Source organism: Drosophila grimshawi, unplaced genomic scaffold, assembly GCF_018153295.1.
Source record: "Drosophila grimshawi isolate 15287-2541.00 unplaced genomic scaffold, ASM1815329v1 contig_1377, whole genome shotgun sequence".
Taxonomy (NCBI): Eukaryota; Metazoa; Arthropoda; class Insecta; order Diptera; family Drosophilidae; genus Drosophila; species Drosophila grimshawi.
The window spans coordinates 14,513,646-14,531,703 of NW_025062900.1; the positions used below are offsets into that span (position 1 = coordinate 14,513,646).

The 18,058-nt window shown below is 38.4% G+C and overlaps 1 protein-coding gene and 1 long non-coding RNA gene across 2 annotated transcripts; one reads left to right on the plus strand and one right to left on the minus strand.

The window, feature by feature from the left end:
• Positions 1–124: 124 nt before the first annotated feature.
• LOC6562527 (protein dissatisfaction) lies at positions 125–13,214 on the minus strand. Its single transcript, XM_032736390.2, has 5 exons — positions 13,187–13,214; positions 12,268–12,351; positions 12,039–12,200; positions 1,101–2,503; positions 125–701 (listed from the first exon to the last, which is right to left on the minus strand). Exons 1-5 carry the CDS (start codon positions 13,212–13,214, stop codon positions 219–221), a joined length of 2,160 nt encoding a protein of 719 aa, XP_032592281.2. The 3' UTR covers positions 125–218.
• Positions 13,215–17,134: 3,920 nt separating this feature from the next.
• Positions 17,135–17,782, plus strand: LOC116805274. Its single transcript, XR_004365096.2, has 2 exons — positions 17,135–17,310; positions 17,384–17,782. It is a non-coding gene; the product is annotated as an uncharacterized LOC116805274 (long non-coding RNA).
• Positions 17,783–18,058: the final 276 nt, after the last annotated feature.

Here is an 18,058-nt window from a genome sequence, read left to right on the forward strand (position 1 = left end):
GAACTGTCGCAGCTGCAGTCGAGTTAGCAATTTTTTACATTTCATTTTTTATATACTCTTCTATTTTCGTGTTGCTGCTTCTTATTTTTTTTTTTTTTTTTTTAGTTCGAGCATAAATATTTGTGCAAGTGACAAAAATTGTTGACGCTTAAGTGCTAAACGAATCGATTTTGATAACATTTTCGGAAGCAGACCACGCCTAGGACACGCCCAGTCATCTACTTGTCAACCTGCGCCGGTTCCATGGTGTACATATCGCGCAACAGTCGCGCAATCGGCACATTACCGATGGTCTCCTTGAAGAAGAGCGCCTCAATTGTCGCCGCTCGTATCGTGCGCAGCGATGGCAACAGCAACAGCAGGCGGCCAAAGCGTGTCGCCTGCCGTGGATAGCGTAACCGCACATGATCGGATAGGATGCACTGTGCCTGATCCTGCAGCATCTCCACGGGCTGCACGTCGCACAATCCGGCAGTTTCGGGTGCAAAGAGTGCAATCGCCTTCATGCAGCCCACTTCGCTGCCATCGGGGGTGATCTGTCGGAATCGGCACAGAATCTCCTGAATGGTTTTCATTTCAATTTGAGTGGCTTCATCCTGCAGAACGCGCTCCTTAATGAGCGGTGACTCTAGTATAGGCGTCAGATCCAATGGTATCGTCCACTGGGCGAGATTAAGCAGAAATAGCTCCTTCCAGGATTCCTGATAATAAGTAAAATATATCACAATTACTTTGCAATCTTCGATTTTTTCTTATATTTCAGAAACAATCAATTTCTTTTTACATATTTTAAAAACAAGTAATTTAAATAATATTCTAATTTGCTTTATAGTATTAATTCATTCTATTATTATTATTATATTATTATGATTTTTGGACCTTTGTTTAATAAATAATAATAATAAATGTATTAATTTAAACTTTAGTTTAAGTTTAATATAATAATGATTTTTATGTGCTTTAAAAATTATTTGTTAAGTTATTTAAATAGTTGTTCAAGATTCAATTCACAAAACTGAAAATTAATTGCAAATCGTTTTTTCTTTTAGTTAAGTTTAATAAGTTATTAATTAGTTGACTAGCTACAATCCTGTACGCACCTGTAGTAGTAAATGTTGATCATTTTTGGACAGTGTCTGGAACGGCATCAGACACTTGACCCAACGCACGGCCATGAAGAGCAGACGCGCCGTCGTCTCCTGGAGCATTTCCCACGAGAGCAGACGCGAGTCTAGCAGCTGTTGCGGCAGCGGCGGCGGAAAGAGCAGCGCATTGTGCTGCACCTGGTATTGGATAAGCTCCTGACACTTATCCGGGCTGAGCAGCAGTTCCAGAAATCCATTCGAGGCGTTGCAGCCGCCACTAGGACGTGGTGGTGGCGTGGGTGTTGTCGGCGTGGGTGAGCCCGATGTGTAGCTAAGTTGTTTATTGTTAACATTATTATTATAATTATCGTTACTATTGTTGTTATTGTTTGTGCTGTTATTGTTGTTGTTGACGTGAATGCTGTGCATGAGAAGCGTTGTATTGTTTGGTGGCGTTGTGGCATTGTTGTTGGTCTGATGCGAAGCTTCACTGAGGCAGTGCGTCGAATTCTGTGGCGGATGGGGCGATGTGCTGGAAGCTGCCATGCTCTGCGAGTCGGTAAACGTTGGCGCTGGCGATACGCTGCCGGCGCTCAATGGAGGCGACGCTGATGGTGATGGCGTCTCCGTTTCTACATTAACCCGAGGACTCTCACTGCCCAGGCTGAGACAACCAACGCTTGCTCTTCCACCAGCACTGCGTGAACCAATGCTCGATATGGACTGTATTGAGTTGCTGGGCGATGGCGATGAGTAATTGTTGTTATTGTTGCCACCCATTGCTGCAGATGTGGCTTGGGCATATGGCGATGTGGAGACGACAGCGGCGACTGCTGTTGCTGTCGCCGATGCCGTTGCCGCCGTAATTCCTGGCAACTTGCTGGCCGCCTCCGCAATGAGATTGTGATGCAGCAAGTGGGGTGGAAAGGTCATGGAAACGCCTGAAGGACCACCGGGAGCACCAGCAGCACCACCGACACCAGTGGCCCCTGCACTACTGCCATTGCCGTGTGGTGCTAGCTGGTGTCCATGTGCCGTATGATGAAAGGCAGGTGCAGCCGGATGTGCCGCCTGGTGCGGATGTGTTGCAGGTTGAGCGCCAGTTGGGGCTAGATGAAAACCAGTCGGCGGTGCATGCGTCGAAATGTGCTGTGTATAGTTAAACGAGGCGGACACATTGGTTACCAGTGACACAGGCAAATGCCCTCCATGATGATGATGCAGTCCAGCGGCAGCAGCTGCAGCGGCAGCGGCATGATGTGCCGCCGCCGCATGGGCGTGATGATGATGATGATGGTGATGGTGGGCGTGGGCGGCGGCCGCATGATGAGCTGCCGCTGCGGCCGCCGCATGATGATGATGATGATGCAATTGCGGATGCAGCTTTGGTTTGCGGGGACCACGCTCGTGCTGAACAGCTAGAAATATCCGAACCAAATGATGTTTATCAAATAAGTAAATAAATAAATATATTCTAAGGTTTTAAGTTTTATCTGTAGTCGAAACTCCAGTTTTGACTTGAGAGTGATAAATTGACTCATACATTTATAATCTGCAACTGCTCAGTCCCCAAGACGCTATAATACCATAAACCGGAGATTTCTTTTTAACCAGCTTGCCAATCGCTGCTCAGTTCTTATTTAACTTTTGGAGCATTGAGACGTGTTAATTGCCCACATAAATGGGCAAATGTTGATTCAAATACTTCAAATAATTTCATTAATCTTTGTAATATCCACAGTTTGCACTGGTTTAAGCTACATAAGTGGTACAACTTATGGTGATGTTTTTTAATTGATTTTCAAGATAGACAGTCCATTTCACAGCGAAGATGGGGACTGTGAACTGACTTTAATACTCCCATCAAGAAATGCTGAATTTAATCAGACAGTTAAAATTTGAGATTAATAGATTTTATGGAAATTGTGAATTGGATAACGATGGTGTATATATGTGTATTTAATTAAAATCAAAGCTAATAATAAAACCGATATTATTAATATTAATTCCAAATAATAAATAATTTACTCTATTTATATTGGCCCCGCGGAAAAATTGCCTAGATGTAAATTATATTGTGGAAAACCTTAAACATTCAAAAAGATTGCATATGACTATTGTTGTCGGTTATAATGTGTGCAAGAATTTCCATTTCACTAATGTAATCCAGGTAAAAACACTAGAAATAACTGGTTTTTCACCAAAGGATACCAAAAATACATTAACTGCCGATAAAGCCTTTTTGAGCGATCCAAAAAACTTGGAAAGCTTTATATTAACTGGTAGTGATATTACAGAGCCTATCAAGTTTGAGATTCATCCTGAAACTGTAACAAATTATTAAAATTTGTATCAAATTCTACCCAATATATCTTAGTTGGACATAAGGAAGAACATAATACAAACTCAAGATAAGCAAGTGCTGGTATTTCTAGCCAAGAGATTCAACAATTCAGCAATTTACTACGACTTTGACTTTCGGGGAATCCATGGACTTGCATTTGCGAAACGGAAGCTTTCATTTTGTATGTGGCCAACTTACCTCATCAGATTGAGGATCGTGAAAGTATCAAATGCTTCGAGGAAAACCTAGAACTGATGGAATTTACTATTCAAAAGGATATTTGTATTTCATTTAAGACTTACGCTATAATCATTTTTGGATCTCTTGTAGGAATCGGTGTTCTAATATTGGCATTTATTTATTTGCTTACTACTAATCTAATGAAAATGTATTGTCATAAAGTATATTTTAAGGAATGTTATAAAAACCGTAAAAATATGACAACAATCAAAATAACAGCATTGATCGGAAAATTATCCTAAACTGTAAAATTAAGTGAACATTTTCTTTTTATCAAGTTGAATTACTTCAATGTGCTATATTCGCAAACATTGTATCTTTAGGTTAGCATTTTCATTGATTTCTTGATCTAATATTAAATTGCTGTTAAAAAGAAAAACGTATGCAAAATCTGTAAATATATTTGAATTGTATGTTTTTTGTACATCTCTTTTCTTAAATATCGTGAACACTTAACTAACTTTTCGCTGATATTGCGATTTTCTGGCGTAGCCATCATTTGATTTTCAATCGTTTTGTTTCGTTTGCTCAACTGTTTTGCATAAAATCAGTTCAAGTGTGTAATTGCGTTAATCTGCTTTTAAGTAGTTAAATAAATAAAGTTAATTTCAAAGATACTTTGAATGGCTTTCTTCTTTTTTGTTAGCCACCCAGCAAACTTTGTCAATGCTTTGAAGTGTGGGTTGTTGGCCTTATCTGTATGCCGAACCAAATAGCAAATAGCAAATAACACTTGGCTCTGTAGAAGTAGCTTCTTGAGGCGCACACACACACACACGAACATATAATAAACCGATTATTAAAATGCGCAGAGATACACAAATGAAAAGATACAAAACAGTAGTCCTCTAGTTTTGTTGGCCTGGTCGTGTGAACTGTTGCATATGCCCCAAGCCTGGACCTGGACTGACATGTCGAGTTCACCGGCGCACACATGAGCGTGAATATGTGAGTGTTTTATATGTGTGTGTCTGTGTGTGTGTCTGTGTGGGTTGCTGTCATGACTTTTATTTGTTTGTAATTAAATGTATCTATAGCGTGTGCTTGCTTGTATCTTGTGTGCGTGACACAGCGCAAAAGGGGTGACATTTTAATCCGCAGCTAATCGCATGTGTGAGTGAGCGTCTGTGCAAAGTGACTGCAGCCACTTGACGGCACCGGATGGGAGCAGTAAATAAGTGAGCGATGCAGCAGCGAGTCTCTCAAAGCTCTCAAAAGATCACAAATTTCAATTAAAGAAAATGCCAAACTCATCAAATTTTTACGCTGCGGGTTAAGCGGCATCAAACAAACTTGCGACAATGCTACTCGACAGTCTCTTAAAAACTGTGGTCTGCAAAAAAACTTCCAAGCCAGAAATCACACCTCCCGCCCTTCCCCCCAAATAAAGGGAATAGCAAACCCAACCTTGGGCAATGTTAACCCTTTGCACTAGACGTTTTCGAGTTGCTTCTTCTTCATTACTCATCCGTCGGGCAAACAAAGAAACGTGTGAAAAAGGCAAAAATTTAAGGACAAAAATTATAAATTTGATTTTCTTTTGCTTCGTTTTTTTTTTTTTTTTTTGTAACATCCCCATTCTCTTGCCTCTTCATGAACTTAATTCTTTTCTAACTTGAAGCGACGGCATTTTGTTTTCATCGCTGCCAAAGTTGGGGCTGCGAAAATATATATTAAGTTCCAACTGAAAAAGTTATGGATGCAAAATGCAAAAGTCGTGTTGCCTGCGCGCAATTTTAACTAACTGGAGGCACTTTTGGGTCTTACCTCGCAGCGATTTGATTTGTGTAAAATATAATGAACAGAGGTCAAAAGTAGACTAAGTGGATTGGAGAAAATTGAATTAATTAAAGTGTTTGTGTAAATATATTTATCAAGGGAAGGATTATCTTGTACTAATGTTAATTAGTTTAAATAGGAATTACTTACTTCATCAATTATTCAGTTAAGTTTTCGAGTCTGTCATTATCATTTCAAAGAATTTTCTCTTGAATTAAGGAATGTAATTTTGCAATTTTTTATCAGGTTTAAAAAACGAACTTAAGTTATTTAATTGCCCTTTTAGTTTGAGTTGTGAAACTCTGATGGAAAATGCTATTTATAATTATAAAATCAATTTAAATTAAACAATATTCAATCTACAGATTTAAATAATTTGAATTTACTGTTGATAACTAATTAAACTTATAAGCAAAGCAAGCTTAACTAAAAAAAATGTAATCTTTGACTTATAAAATTGTAGATCCTACCTTCATATAAGTACGTACAACACCTGCGCAAACTCTCAAGCGTGGAGTAACCAACTTGAAGGGGAGAAAAAAAATTACAATCTACAAATCTAATTAGCAACTCATTACGCATCCTCAGAGCGTAGAGCAATAAAAACCAGAGATAAAAGAAACGGCAAAACATATTGACCGATTTGCTGAAGCTAATCAATTAATTAGGGTAGAGAACATAAGGCAGCACCCAGAAGTGAGGACGCATCGAAGCAAAAACAATTATGTCAAAACCGGGGCACGACCAGAACCGGGCAAAGGCAAAAATGTCAGAATGCCAGACAGAGAAATGCGGTAGAAAAATTAATGATAAGTGGCAGAAGTGAGGAGTGAGAGAGCGAGAGGGGTGATGCAGAGCGAAGTGAATGCTTAACAGATGCCAAATTCCCAGAGCTGAGCGCAAGGCGACTTCACGACCGAGACACGCAAAAATCCCAATGAATGATCATCAGCCCAAAGCCCAAAAGTAATGGGTGGGTGTCCAGTGCTTCTGCTCGTAAGCAGATAAGCACAAACCATGCCCAGCAAATCAGCTGGCGTCGTATTGAGTGTGTTAGTGATACGGTTATATATTTGGATATTTTATATACGTGGATAATAAACATAACGCCAGAATGTTTGGCTGGCAAATGAAAAGTAAATAAGACAATACTACTAAATGTTACGAATGGGGAAACAAAAAAAAAAAATACTCCGTGAAATTGGAAAAAAATAACACTTGAAGTGATTCGATGCGGTTGGCAAAGCGTTGAGGGGTGTCCTTTACGAATGGTGGGGTTGGAAGTTGAGATGAGCATCGCATTTGGCTTAACAACTGTAAAGTGCATAATAGTGCATAATGGCCATTGTTAATGTCAGCTCAAAGAGTGCGTAGAAAGGAGGAAAGGGAATCAGGAAATACAGGGAATGATACTATGATTACTTCTTAATAAATTGTTTTATTTTGAGATGAAAGATAACAATTTATAGGCTAGTACGTGTGGAGATTGTAACAGCTGTCAGTTTTCAGAATCTACAATATATTTAAAGCTTTAAAAATTCATTACAGCTCATTTATTTAAATACCTAGAAAGTTACCCAATTCATTGTAATTGTGATAACAAAACCTGATGTGCATTTTTTGATTATGTAAGTCGCTTTCTGTTTATACATTTGTATAAGATTGAAGATTTGTATAATCTTTTGTATTTTTGATTTTGATTATAAATTTTGTTGAAATATCTTAAATGAGCTCATTTTATGTCAATAATTTCATCTGTCAAGTTCGTAGCCCGTTATTATTTTTATCATATAAGTATTTGATTATGCATCATAACTTTTAACAATAGCCCATTTTGAATTTTTACAATAACTCTATCTATCCTTGCCTTTTCCCCTGGTGCGCTCAGCGGCAGCTGCAAGGTTCAGGAGGCCAAAGGCTTTTACGCTCTGACTCTGTCGTCAGGGCTAAGAGAGAGAGAGAGAGAGAGAGAGATAGAGAGAGTGATTTTAAATCCGCTTTTAATGTTGACACTGACACTTTTGTCATTCACAGACACACACACACGCACCCACACACATAAACACACACACTCATACAGATTTGGTGTAAGTGCATGACACATGCAAGCCAGGCGCATTTACATGTTGCCGTTCGCACACTGCCTACCAAATGTGTATGCACATAAAGTAGTAGGCTATAATGTCAATTAAGAGCAGCATTGCAGCTCGTATATAAACATGCGTACATATTTGCATATACCTGTATATATATATTTGAGTGTGAGAGTGTGAGTATGTGTGCGAGAGGGTGTCTTGTGGGTTGCATGGCATTGAGTGCCCCGCAGTCATGTGAAAATGCAATGCGTATACGTAATATGGCGGGAACAATGCATGCGAAGCGGGCGGGTTACAGGCTGCAAATAAATATACATACATATATATGTATATATACATAAATACATATATATGTATGAAAATGTGTATATATACAAAATCAATACGTTTAAATGTGGTCATGAAATTAGTCGCCAGTCAGCGCCAAAAAGTCGAGTCGATATAGATAGGGAAGCATAAACAACGACAACGTCGACAACAACAACAACAATAACGACAACTTCATTTGCCTGGCTCCATTTATACTTACAACCACAAACCGTAGACGATGACAACGGGCTAAGTTACAGCACAGTCTGTTGACAAAAGGGCTTAACTGCCCAAAAGTATGTAGAATACGTAGAAGAAGGACAAGAATAATAGCTAAATGAACCAACTACGTTGTACTGTGAACCGTTTCCACTTACAGCTCCTTTTTCATTAAATTTGCACTTGGCTGATTTTGTAGCAGTTTTTACGACAATTTGTTGTTGTTGTTGTTGTTGTCGTTGTTGCTTGTCTTGTGTATTCTGCATCTGTTACTTGGCCTAGTTGGCCTAGTTGGTAGGTTTTCGTTGAGCATTTTGTTTGCTATTAGCTTTGTAAACTTTTCGATTTGTGGAAAGTGCTAAAGTTACAATTCAATAAGTAAGATTAAATAAAATGGAAACGTTCATCAATATGACAATCATCCGTGTTGCCATAAGTCATTGAGGAAATTCATGAGTGTGCTCTTATTAATATCGATTGCTTATCAAGATTTTGAAAATTGATTTAATATATACATATAATAATAATATTCTTAATAAGATTAAATGTAAAATCTTAAAATTTAAGTATATTAAAACTTAAGTGAATTGATGGAAAGCTCAAGAGTAATAATGCAAATCCTTATTTGTAATTTAAAAAGCACCAATCATCATTTCATTTTTCAATAATCTTTGCACTTCTAATTTAAGTTACTCTAAAGCTTATATTAATATTGCCCAAATTCACACTTAGTTAAATGATTTACTGGCTATTTTGTTCTTTTAAGTATTTATAAATGAAATTATGTTATTACATCTTTATTTTACAATTGCCATCATTAGAGCTCACTTTTCAGCTCATCACACAGCCGGTAAAGATAAATATCAAAAAATGCACACGCACACGCCAATGAAAAGTAGACGACCAAAAAGGACATTTTGCTGCTCGCTTTTTTATGCGAATGGGATTTGGGAAAGCGACACAAATCACTCAAAATGAAAAATCCGCTTAAAATGCCGCGTAAATATTTGTAAAGAAAAAAAGAATCCAAGGAAAAGCTGGAGATGGAAATGGCAGCGGAGTGGGAATGGAAGATGGAAATGGCAACTGGCAACTGGCAAATGGGTGGGGGCATCATCACTATGCGTGATGATGATGATGATGGTGCTGACACTTTGTTGGTATACAAATGCAAATACCATTAAATGTGACAAGTGGCAACATAATTTGTTAAGGGAAGCTCCTTTCTTTCTTTTTTTTCTGCGCCCTGCCCAAGATATTAGCATACACAAAGCGGCCAACATTTATAAGGCAGAGGAGGGACTGTGAAATGTGCGCTATTTGTCATATTTTTCCACGATAACATATTTGATAAGGCTGAAGGACTTTCATTCAGCTGTGCAACATTAATTTCGAGCACTTGCTAACACTTGCAGCTTTTCTAATTAACTTTATGGGCAATATGGAGACCAAACTGAAACTAAACAAAATGAAAATCAACTGAAAATGGCTAACCACATATACTCTTTCTCCTCCACAAAAAAAAAGAGACAAAATACAACTACTCACATGTTGGCCCAAAAAATGTAATACAAACGTGCCTTGAACGATTTTTGTGGCTTTTTTGCTTTTTGGTCTAAACAACAAAAGCACTTTGTCTGGCCATATCCTGGTGCTGGGACGAAGGAATACCACTGTTCAAGTGCGAGCTTTGTCAGTTATTTGGTTTTAGTATGTGTGCATGTGTGTATGTGTGTGGGTGTATGGGTGTTTGAGTGTATGTTTATTGTTTATTTACGGCAACCAGCCAAGAGAAACCCCAAAAAGGCAGCTAACATGAGGCTTTCTAGCGGCAAACTAAGAAAATGCTCAAAAGAAAAAGGACAAACACATGTCCTGGCACGCCATTGGCATTTTCTAACCACATAGAGCTTGATAGATTTGTAATGCAGCTTGTGACATTTATGCTTCGAGTGGATCTGGGAAATAGTTTACAATGAATAGCTAAGAGCATTTTAGCTTCGTTAATTGTTAAAGAAAATTAATATAAATATTCTTGCTATAATTCTTATTTTATTTTTATAAAATTTTAAGCTTAAATATATATATATAATAATAATAGTATGTAATATTTAAATATTTGTGATGCAAATGTATGCTATAATCCTAATCAGTTTATGTAGTCTGTCGCCTTTATAGTGTTGTTGACCTATGAACTCAGCTTTTAATGCATAAATTTAAGATTATATTCGAGAGTATCTAATCTTTGGCTTTTCGAACTTATTGTTCGTTTTTTTTTTGTTGTTGTTGTTGTTGATGTGTTTTGCTTTTGCCAGTTGTGCTATTGTTGTCACCTTCAGAACGCTATTATTGTAAGGCAAGCTCATGGGGGCGTTAACTATATTGCGTGTGGTAAACCCTGCTCTCCACTTCCATTCCCCGTCTATAAACTAACTTTGCTTCTGGTTCATTTCAGGCAAATCTTTTGCCCCTCGATATCGCTCTGACGTTGGCTAACGTCTAACGTCTGAGTTTGGTATCATCATTTGATTGTCAATACATTTTAGTCGCATTTTCTGCGATGGGATAATGCATGTAATCCGCTATTAAGTGCACATTGTCAATCGACCCCCCCAAAGGCGAATTGTATGTGAGAAAATCTGCAACAATTCTCACGCTGTTTTCCCCCCCTGGCCGCTGTTACTGTTATTGTTGTTGCTGTTGTTGTCGTCCTGTGCAGTGAACCCATCAATGGTTGATGCTAAATGGTAAATTGTACCCATAGAGCTGTTGCCATACAGTCATATACGACCATAGAGAGCCGTAGAGCCATAGAGCCATACAGCCACGAATGGAGCTGTTGTATGGCTGTTGTATTGCTTTCATTGCCACTGTTGTTATGTATTTTTATGCTACATTTAATGTTGGCTTAAGAGCTTTAAAGCTAGCATTGTTGCATTGAATTGAGTGCGTTTCGTTCGATTCAAGTGGGTTAGCTTGGGTTTGGGTTTCGGGTTGGGGTTTCGGGTTTGGGTTTGGGTTTGCAGTTGAATTGGGAGCGGTCTGTAAAGCTTGGTCAATCGCATTGGTCAAATAAAGTTTTAACAAACATGTTCGTAATATGCAAATCATTTAGTGACTCAATTGAAATAAGTGTTGATCTTTTTATTGCTAGTCAGAACAGAAGGATTGACAAATATACTAATGGCAAATGGCTTATTGTTATCAATAGACATTGTTAACATGTCAGTTGAACTTAATGCAACAATAATTCATTAAACTAAAGGAATAGTTCGCATACAAACGAACGATGGTCATATTAAATCGGCCAAATATGCTGTTCAACATTGTATATACTATTTGGAGTCGGGGATATTTGAAATAACAAAATTATAATATAGAATTAAAGAATATATAAATATGTCGATAATACGTGAGCAGATTTCTGATGTTTTGAAACAATTTGTCACTAAAAAAGCCGCATTCAACTTTGAAATCTGGGCAATAACTTATTGATCCACAATTTATATAAAAATGTAAATTTAAACGAATGTTTGATTAATTTATTTTTATAAATATACACTTAACATAAATCAACCCCAGCTAGCCCATGTTACTGCAACAAATTAAAATCATTTCTCTATAATTTATGCAGTACACAAAAACAGACGTTCAAAAATCAAGCTCAGCATTTTCAATTGTGTGGCTTCTATTTAAGTGGCGGCGGAAGCGAGGTGTTCGCATAATTTATAATCAGCTTAATGACAACTACAACAAAATACCGAGTGGTAGAGCTCTTAACGGACTCACTTTGAGAAGTCTTGTCGAAAAATGAGCGTCGCCCAAAAGCCTGCGGCATTTTGGTTTTCGAATTTAATGTAATTTATGCCCGGGCTTTCACCGGAAAAGCAGCCTCTGCTAATTTGCTGCATAATTAAATGAATTTGGCAAGTAAAACAAAGATTTGCGGCCAACCCGTCTACTTACCATCCTTATTCATGGCCGATTGAAAGCATTTGGCCAGGCGACAGGCACGGCACTGATTCCGATGGGTTTTGTCCACCGGACAGCGACCCTTGAGATCACCGGTAGCCTTGCAGGTGTAAATTCGATTGCGATGAATACTACGCTTGAAGAAACCAGAGCAACCTATTCAATCCAAATAGAGCGGCTCAATCATTTCAATCAGCTACAGTTTGTGTTCAATATGACTTACCATCGCAGCTGTAGATCCCATAATGTTTACCCGAGCTGCGATCGCCGCATACCTTGCAGGGTATGTCCAACAGGCGATCGCCGGCTGTGAGTACAAAAAATTAAAATTGGTATTTGTTTTAATAAATTTTAAATTTAAACTAATTACATATATAAATATATTACTTAAAATTATTATTATTAAGACCACCATTTTTACTTTTAATAGATTTGTTAAGTAGTCAAAAATCACGTTCGGAAATTTTTTTTTTAATTTGACTATTTTAATATGTTGTAATACGATTTTCAGACGAGTTCAAATTGTCAAATTGTCATAACACAAATTATTGCAACATTTCTTTAAATAATAGTTATTTTAATCATATTTTTTCCGAATTAAATTAACAATTAACTATTGAGGCGTACTGAGGGCAAGCAACATAATCTATTGTTGCGAAATCCGATCGAAAGTGCGCTTAAATAAACTTTATGCTGTCGAGACTAAAGTGGGATCGGATTTAAGTAGATATACGCAACATATCCGCATATTTAACTTATATTAAGTGTTAAGCCCGGCCTCAAAGCTCCCCTTAAGCAAACACAGCGCAGCACGCAAAAAAAGTGATGCATACTTTGCAGCACTGCTGCCGTTTATTTGCATGTTGTGTGTGGGCGTGTGTGTCTGTGTGTGTGTGTGTGTCGCGGATTAGCAAGTGAGAATTGCACAAAGCTAGCACATAATGCGAGTTACATGAAGAGGCAGACCTTTTGGCCGGCACGTTTCACAAATTAAGTTGAACACTCGGCACTTGTCAAAATAAAACGAGCCGTTTTCGATTGTTGCCCTTTGTTGTGTACCCTTTGTCCTGTGACATTTGACATATTGTCAACTGTTGGTTGCGCTTTCGGTTTGCGACGACGCGTGTTGCCAATTTTCACACCCTGCGCATCGGCAATTGTCCGCAGCATGTTAACACCTCTCGAGTGGTTGTGCGTGCCCATTTCCCAGTCAGCTACGGGCACCGTTGACGGCCCTTGGTCGTGGCTCCGTAGGGTTGCATAGATGACCCCTTTTGAAATCTACATCAAGTAAGCAAGTAAGCCATTATATTTTTTTTTTTTTTATCATTGGCCAATGTTTTCTTTTTGAAAAATTTTCAATGTTGATTTTAAATATTTTTGTTTATTTATGCTATGGCATTTTTTGTTAGCTTAGCAAGTTGGGTAAACTTCCGATCGGCGCGAGTGTGTATTTTTGAGTGGGTTATATATGCATTTAAACTATATACAATATGCTTTTTGACTGGTATGGAAATCTCGGCGTTGTTTTCATAGGCTAAAAAGGTTGGCTTAGTGCAGTTAGTTGGGTTTGAGCAGACGTGGGATTTCAACTGTTTTGGCGTGGGAAATGCGAATTAGACCCATGAAAGTAATGGGTTGAATTTTAAGTAAATATTGCTTGATCGATTAGTAACTCTCACAATTTCGAAGTATATTTTTAATATTAAGTACTTTGAATTTGGTTTTATTATTGTTTAATTCCATTATTTCAGTTTCTATATTATTTATATATTTATTGATTTTAATCAGCAGATTCCTACTTTATTTTCATATTTTATAAATTTCTTTAAATATATCTATATTATAAATAAATATGTTAAGCTAAATAGTAATGAATAAATTTAAAAATAAAAATTTTTTAAAAATGGCTGCTTTGGCTGGAGTTTAGGTCCTGTGAATTTATAAATATAAACTTAATTATAAAAGTGATGAGAATGGGGTATAGCGATTATAAAAGGATAATTCCCTTGCATTTCTTTAAGTTATTTAAATTTTAAGTCATTCTCTGTATATTAACATTTTTCTTGCAACGTTTTTAAATAAATTTCTCTGAACAAAATTTGATTGTTAAGATGCTGCGATATTGGCTAAGTAAAGCCTCTTTGAAGTCAAAAAATGTCCGACGGCTCTAAATGATTTTCAAAAATTCCGTCGGCCATGCACTTGTCCCATATTTAAATGTTTTGCAAATAGTTTTGTCGCCAAGTTGTTTACCTGTTCCCATTTTCCGTTGATGGAAATATTTAAACCCTAAAGTATCCAGCGTGCTTAAGTGTATAATGACTCTGTCTCACACACGAAATTGGCTACGAGTAAGTGAATTCAGTTTTGTCAACAAATTTATGGGAACACAATGCGTATTTGGAAAAATCACAAAACAACTTTTGACAACCGCACGCCAAAAGTTTTGGTTACATTTGCCGACGCAAAGGACGACGACAACGACGCTGCTGTGGAGCGGATGCGGATCGTTTTGGCTGACGGACCAACTGTGAATGGCGCAGCCAGCCACCGAAACAGTTGCAGAAATAGTAGCAGAAGCTGAAACTGAAGCTGAAGCCGAAGCAGAAGCTGCAGCTGAACCGGTGCCGCAGCCAAAACTGAGCAGAGCAGACCGCCAATTACGAAAGTGAAGCTGCCAACGGAGAGGTCCTTTTTTGCAGTCAATTTGACAGGACGCAGAGCAAAGCCAAAGCCACCCACCCCATTGGGATGGGACACAAAGCCACAATCGTAGCACACCACGGGGCGTCCGGGGAATGCAAAGGTACAGAAGAAAAAAACCCGAGACCGAATGAGGAAAATGAAAATGGCAAAGCGCAGGGCAGCACGGCACAGCACAGCGCAATGCGACTCGCCGCGACGCGAACGGTGGCAGCGAAAAACCAAAACGTCGACGAAAAAGTCGAAAATTTACGAAAAGCTACAAAATGTTACATTTCATCCCTTGCGAGTGGGCGCTGGAACGGGACAGGACAGGATGAGACGGGACGGGACGGGACAGGCGGGCAGCCAACCGGAAAACGCCCTTTTTTCTGTGCCTGCCGCCTGATGCGATTACAGCAAATGAGGAGACTTCCTGCCGTCCACCATTTTACTTTTTTTCTTCTTTTACGCTATGCGACAACCACTCTCACACACACACACACACCCACACACACGTGCATATATATGCTGGCCATGCACACTGCGACATATCCTGTGGCTTTCGACAATTCACCACAAAATGTCAAGAATGATGAAAAGCTAGCGACGGAACGAGGCCGATGCGTCGTCGTCGTCTCTCTGCATGTGTATTGGTAATGGTATCTGTTGTCCTGCTCTCTGCATGTCTTGCTCTCTTTCGCTCTCGCTGTGTGAGTCTGTATCTGTATCTGTATCTGTGCTTCATCAAATATCTTTGCCAGCAGAGGAGTCGTGTCGCTGCTCTTTGGGCTGTTGCCTCGCTGGCTTCTTCTTTTTCTGGTGATTTTCTTTTTGGTTCGTCCTGCGCTTGTAGGCTGTCGGATTATTAGCTCTAAAGTCAGGATCTCAGCAGCAATGGCTCTACAATTTGGGGCATATAGATACGGCAAGGCATATCTTAACTGTGCGAGTCCTTTTCAATTTGCTGTGTTTTGAGTTTAATAAGTCGAATACAGAAATGGTGTTTGACAATTAAATATAATTAATGAAGCTGCGGCTCTATTTGGAAAATATATTTCCTTATGATTGTAATGATATGAAACACTTGTAAAAAATAAAAGGTATTTAATATTACAAATTACATCGATTTAATTAAATACAAAATATAGATTTCGTTTCTTAAATATGTTCTATAATATATGTATAATAATAATATAAGTACTTAAATATAATTATGAAATATGAAAACTTTCAAGCTTAAACTTTAACTTGGCCAACAATATCTATTTAATAATATCTTTTGTAAAGTACTTTTAGTTCATTTTATCCTGCATTTATTTAGTATTACAAATATTTAGGTTTTTAAAAAAGTGTAATATGAACTGAATTTGAATATTTCAGAGATTTTATTCAACATTTTCGACGTATAAATTACTGTTTTTATATTTCAATCTTATGCAAGCGTTACATACCCATGAGAGGCCAGGCAGCGTATTTTGTTTGGAATGGGCAAGGACATGCCATATGCAAGATATACGACTGTATATTTATATGAATGTAGTGTATTCTGATGTGTGCGAGAGTGTGCAAGCTTGTGTGTGAGTCGAGAAATTCGCAATGGCGTATCCTGGGCTGGCACTGGCTGGTTGTTGTTGGTATGTTGATAGGGGTTGATTTACTGACTCTCATCTAAATTGAAATGACTTTTGTGACATTGTGTATTGGTTGCACACACACATTATGTATTGGTGTGTGTATGCGTGTGTGTATGTGTGTGTGTAGATGGCTTAGCGCACAACGTCTTATATATGAGATTACGCTTTGGGGGTGGAGCTTTGTTGTAAACGACATTTGGCAGTTGCGAGTGGACCTTCAGCGCGGCTATTACACACTCAATTTAGATGCCTTGTGGTTATATAGTTGCATACACTTCACACATACACACACACACACACACACAGTGTCGAGTAGGGCTCAGCCCAGAGCCGACGTTTTGATACAATCCTGCGGTAATATTAACCAGTCAGAACGCAAAGTCATTTGCAGCAGCATTAACTACTAACTCATACTCAACATTTAGGCGTCCCTCCCCTAGCCACCTATCTCACCCCAACTCGTAACCATCAACATGCACGCATACACCCTCACACACACACACACACACACACACACACACACACACACACACATATGCCAAATTTGCGGCATCAAGAAGTCGCATTTTTTCCCGAATACTCCCTGTCTCTGCCATGCCCCACTGCTGCTGCGACCTTTCACGAATCTCATTTGACCACGCCCCATGCTAAAGGAAACTCACCACTTTATTAGTATCAGCGCAGGCGCACTCTGCACCAAATTCGAACGTTGTTCGACAGTATTTCGAAAATAGCAGGCTCAGAATTTCTGTCGTCGCTTCTCGACTAGCTCGAGAACTGTGAAGCGCTGTGTTGTTCATTCCTTTCGAACACCTTACACAAATTAGAAGTATTTCCAGCGCACATTTTTGTTTTGTTTTTGTTTCTCTTTCTTTTGAAAAAAAACGCACCGATTTGCCAGCTTGTAAAATTCGAATCCATTGTTGAAAAAAATTTTTTTTCGAGTGAGTATACAAAAAACAAAAACTGTAAACACTATTAAAACGTAATATTTATCATTTATTTACGGTGCGTCAGCACTGAACAACAATGGATGGACGCTCGCATTATAATAATTCTCAACACAATTTTGGCCATGGATTGAATCTCGATTGCCCGAATGGAAATTGTTCTCGCATGAATGCTGGGAGCCGACAATCGTGTTGTCCTGGCTGCAATTGTTGTCCTGGCAATTTTCGCATGCGCGATGGAACCGACAGGCAGCCATCTTGGACTACAGGCAATGGGCGTCGGCAATAAAGAGCTCAACGCTGGCATTTCTGGCAAATCGGTGCGTGATTTCAGCAGACTTCCATGCCGTTATCGCACTGCTGCTATATAGACAGGATTTATCTCTCTCCACACATAATGTTTTCTTTTTCGTGTGCAGTGATATTTTAAATAATTAAACAACCAACATAACAGTTACACAAACTATTTGCTAGTATTTATGGTCTTTTTTGCGGAGAAGGCTCAAAAGAACTGTGCAGGCAAAGGAGTTTAAAAATAAAAAGTTGACAACAAATTGTTGGGTATTCTGTTATTTACCGATCTTGAGAGAAATGAGATTCCGATGTTTTGGTTTAAAATAAAATTGTGGATTGGAAGTTCTAGTTCTTTATTGCTGGTATAATGTTACAATTTCAGGAATGAAAATCAAATTTGTGACCCTAATCGTATTTATTGCCATATGAAGGTTAATTTTAAGATCTC

Excerpts from the sequence above, each read along its gene's own strand:
- LOC6562527 (XM_032736390.2), bottom strand. The coding sequence starts at position 13,214 with ATGCTGCGGACAATTGCCGATGCGCAGG. Across the intron at positions 12,352-13,186 it reads GACAATTGCCGATGCGCAGG|CCGGCGATCGCCTGTTGGAC; the intron begins GTGTGAAAATTG and ends TTGTACTCACAG. Across the intron at positions 2,504-12,038 it reads ATCGGCCATGAATAAGGATG|CTGTTCAGCACGAGCGTGGT; the intron begins GTAAGTAGACGG and ends GGATATTTCTAG.